At 41.7% G+C, this 3,851-nt stretch overlaps 1 protein-coding gene across 1 annotated transcript in view; it reads left to right on the plus strand.

Annotated features, from left to right (window-relative positions):
• Positions 1-3,045: 3,045 nt before the first annotated feature.
• mplkip (M-phase specific PLK1 interacting protein) overlaps positions 3,046-3,851 on the plus strand; it is a 2,991-nt gene continuing 2,185 nt past the window's right edge. Inside the window, exon 1 of the mRNA XM_007542678.2 lies at positions 3,046-3,483. Coding sequence (XP_007542740.1) covers positions 3,109-3,483 — 375 coding nt within the window. The 5' untranslated portion in view covers positions 3,046-3,108. The remainder of the gene's footprint in view (positions 3,484-3,851) is intronic.

The following is a 3,851-nucleotide window of genomic DNA, read 5'->3' on the forward strand; positions in this document are numbered from 1 at the left end:
TTGGAACCAGAGGAAAACAAAGGTATATTTGTGGTTCGTACCTGGGAAATTGACATTGAAGAGAAAAATCTTACAGTAGTTTTGTATTTGTAATTTTTTTCAGACACTAAAGTTTGCCTACACTTCACAGGTTCTTTGGTACGGCTCACAGATTCTGTTCTGCAAGTATCAAAATATAAAAGTCCTGCTCTAATATTTTTGCTCCATTGAGTCCAAAACATTTGGAGCAAAACTAATTCAAACACCTGTATTAACATCTGCATACAGAACTTTTTTTTATTAATATAAAATTGATTACCTGAACACGGAAAAGTTAGCAACTGGAACCACGTGAAACTGCTGACGCCTGTCACCAATGTTTTACAAGCGACACCACGCTGAGGTTTTGCGCAAAACGTTTTGTCTTGTGGGCAATGTCTATACCCATACAGCAGGGGGCGCTGCCAAGCTCAGAATAACAAACCAGAGGTGCCGCCAAGCGGCCCAGTGTTGAACTTCTGGTTGACTTCGGACATCCAGCTCATATTAAATCACAATAACATCCCACCAACTCCTAAAGATGCTCAAGTTAAAACCGTCCGTGCCAAATATGGTTTTATGGTTTAACAGAAGGCAGAGCCATTGGAGAAATATGAAACCAACAAGATGAAGTTGACTTACAAAAAGAAAAAGAAAAGCTTTCTGCCTTTGAATGATTTTTATTCAGCTGAATTTGACATTCTGTATCAACATTGGGGTAATTCATAAATATCTAGGGCTACAGTGCTGAAGACAGAGCAAGCAAACTAGATTCGAGAGACCATGTGGTATTTAATGTAAAGGTCATTTTTATAAGTCACTAGTGATGGTCCGGCTACACCGACGCGTCGGCGCATGCGTCCAGCCCACAGACCAAAACGTGTCGGTTTCAGCAAGTCGCCTGACCGAAATGACATTAAACACCAAACTGTGTTTCTAAGGAAGCCGATCTGTGGATCTGTCAGAAGCATTTGCCAAACGGATTCTTGATCTTTTACAGCATCACCTATGGAGCAGCTTCAGAGGAAAGGTTTCCTCAGTGTGGGAACATTTTGATCTCATATCGGAAAATAAATGTTTTCATTTCGTTGTTTCATCCGGTTCTTGTCAGTTTCTACTTGATCTGAATCCAAATTCAGCTGAAACTCTTATTTTACTTTCATATCATGTTCTGTAGGTTAAGTGTCGCATATGTTTGACTAAACTGTCTTATTTAAATAAATCCACCTCCTCAATGCTGAGCCATTATGAGGCCAGGCATGAGAATGAAGTCCCAGATGAACTCAGAAATGCAGCCATTCCACAAATTACTGTTGCTTTTTATAAATTATTTTATATACAGTGATCATATACAGTGAGTGCCAATAACGTTATGGTATTTAATACAGATTGGCCATTCAGGAGATGAAAACTGAAACTTTGAATGCCAGCTGGAAAAAAACTGGCCAGAGGCAGCAGAACCCGACCGGAGGCTCAGATCCGTCGCTCTGCCGTAGATCCAGCTGTGAGTCTCTGGGGCAGCTTGGAGGAGACGGATCACATTAAGGCCCGATGGATGAACATCCGCTGACCTGAAAACAGGTTTTATTTGGTTTCAATGTAGAGTATTTAACTATGCTCTGTAATAACTGTAAAAACTAAAGGTAACTACTTCACGGATTTTGCTTATCGCGGGTTATTTCGGAACGCAACCCCTAAGAAAAACAAGGGTTTGCTGTGAATGTAATGTTTACTTAATTTTTTTTCTACAGCAGAAGTTTTGTCAAAAAAAATGTAACAGGCCAAATTTCAAAATGTAAAACTTTTTTTTTTTTTTTTTAATAAAAATCTGTGAGAAAAAAAAAATCAGTCCACAAGCATCCTCATTCAAACACATTCACTTAAATTTTCACTTTATGGTTCATGTTCAGATTTTTTATTGACTGTATATCAAATCTATTTTAATATTTTAAATTTAACTGAAGATATGACATAATACAATACATAATATTAAATAAAATATAAAGACTTAAATCTTATTGTATGGACTAGGTCATCAAATCACTACGTTGCCTGTAGGAATTTTTAATGTCCAGCAGGTGTCAGTATTGAGTGAGAGTATCGAGACAGAATCGAAACAATACATGACGCCTCATCTACCCATCACTATAAGTCAGGCAGTATTTGTTTAGTACAGGGGTGTCAAACTCCAGTCCTCCACTGTCCTGCAGTTTTTAGATGTGCTACAGCTACAAAACACTGGAATGAAATGGTTTAATTACCTCCTTCTTGTGTAGATCAGGTCTCCAGAGCCTTAATGACCTAATTATTCTATTCAGGTGGTTCAGCAGAGGCTCATCTAAAAGTTGCAGGACAGCGGCCCTTGAGGACTGGAGTTTGACACTTGTGATTTAGTACCACAAGGCGTTTTCCACTGCATGGATCATACTTCTCAGTGCCTCTGGGAAATATTAGTCTAATTTACAAAAGTTTTCTATGCTAGAGAGCAGCAAACCAATTGTAGTGCTGAAAAATGTACTTTCATACATACAACATACTTTCAGCCAGGTAACCATTCATAACCACAATATATAAAGGTCATGGACCTCTGCATAAATCACTGGAGTCCAGCTCCAGTCCCCAAAGCCCGGTGTCCTGCCAGTTTTAGACAAGTGTCATTTCATCACAGCTGATTCAAACGGTCCAACTAGCAGGTCAAAGTTCAGGAGAGGTTCTGCTAATGAGCCATTGTTCTGTTTGAACCTGGGACAGAACCAAAACATGGAGGATAATGGTAGACCTTCTGACTTTCGACAACTGATTAAATGCACACACCGACACAAACAATACCTTTAAACATGTTCTATTCTGCCGTAGTAAAAAAAGCATTAAGAGGATCTAAGTAAATGTTTTAAGATTTCTTTTTAACACAGCACTTTCTGCTGTAAGTGTAGAATAATCAAGGCCAGGTTTGAAGGGTCTAAATATTTTAGTTCCTGACCTGAAGCGTGTGATCCCAGCAAAAGGCTGCGCCTTTTCCCTGTCCAACATGGCGGCCGCAGTCGACGGTCTCTGTGCGCTCAGACTGGCAGTGCTGCTCCCTGCAGGTTAATGCTCCATCGCCAGTTAGCGCTGCATGCTGCAAGTTTCAACGGAGCCGTGTGTTTCCGGTTCCGGTCCACATTCTGTTCGGTTTTAGCCAGGTTCCTGCTGGTTCTGCTCTACGCTGAGATGCGCCGAGCTCCGGTTGGATCTCAGCGGAGCCCCGGTGCCCCTCGGTCGGCTTCAGACTGGACTTTCCCCGGAGTTCGGTCTCCGTTCGGAGGTTCTCCTCAGCGAAGAGGGGCAGGCTTCTCTCCCCGGTTCTCCCCCGGGTTCAGCAGAGGAACTACGGACGGGTCACCGGCGCATTTCAGCGGCGAGAGCCGGGGGTTCGGGTTCCGGCGGCCCCAATCCTTCAGTCCTTCAGGAGCTCCGAACATGCAGGTGGTTCTGATGTTTCTAAACAAGAAATTTGTTTCAGACAAAAGGGAGTGGGCGGGGCTTGTTTGGTTCAGGTGTTCCATCAGTGCTACCTCGTCAGATTTTCCTACTGTAGCACGGATAGACAGTTAAGTCTATCTGTCCGTGCTACCCGTCTAAAACTGCCACCGTCATGTTTACAAACAGAAAACTACAGCAGGTTGTGTTAATGTTAAATATATTAATGTTAAATATATTGGATAGCATTATTTGAGTGACGGGACTGAAGTGGAAGCTTAGGAGTTATGCTTAGCTTAGCATTGGAACAATTTATTTACAGGACGAAACCACAAGAAGATCACTTCTTTCATCTGAATGTCCTACCCGTTTAA

This window comes from Poecilia formosa, unplaced genomic scaffold (assembly GCF_000485575.1).
Source record: "Poecilia formosa unplaced genomic scaffold, Poecilia_formosa-5.1.2 Scaffold718, whole genome shotgun sequence".
NCBI lineage: Eukaryota > Metazoa > Chordata > Actinopteri > Cyprinodontiformes > Poeciliidae > Poecilia > Poecilia formosa.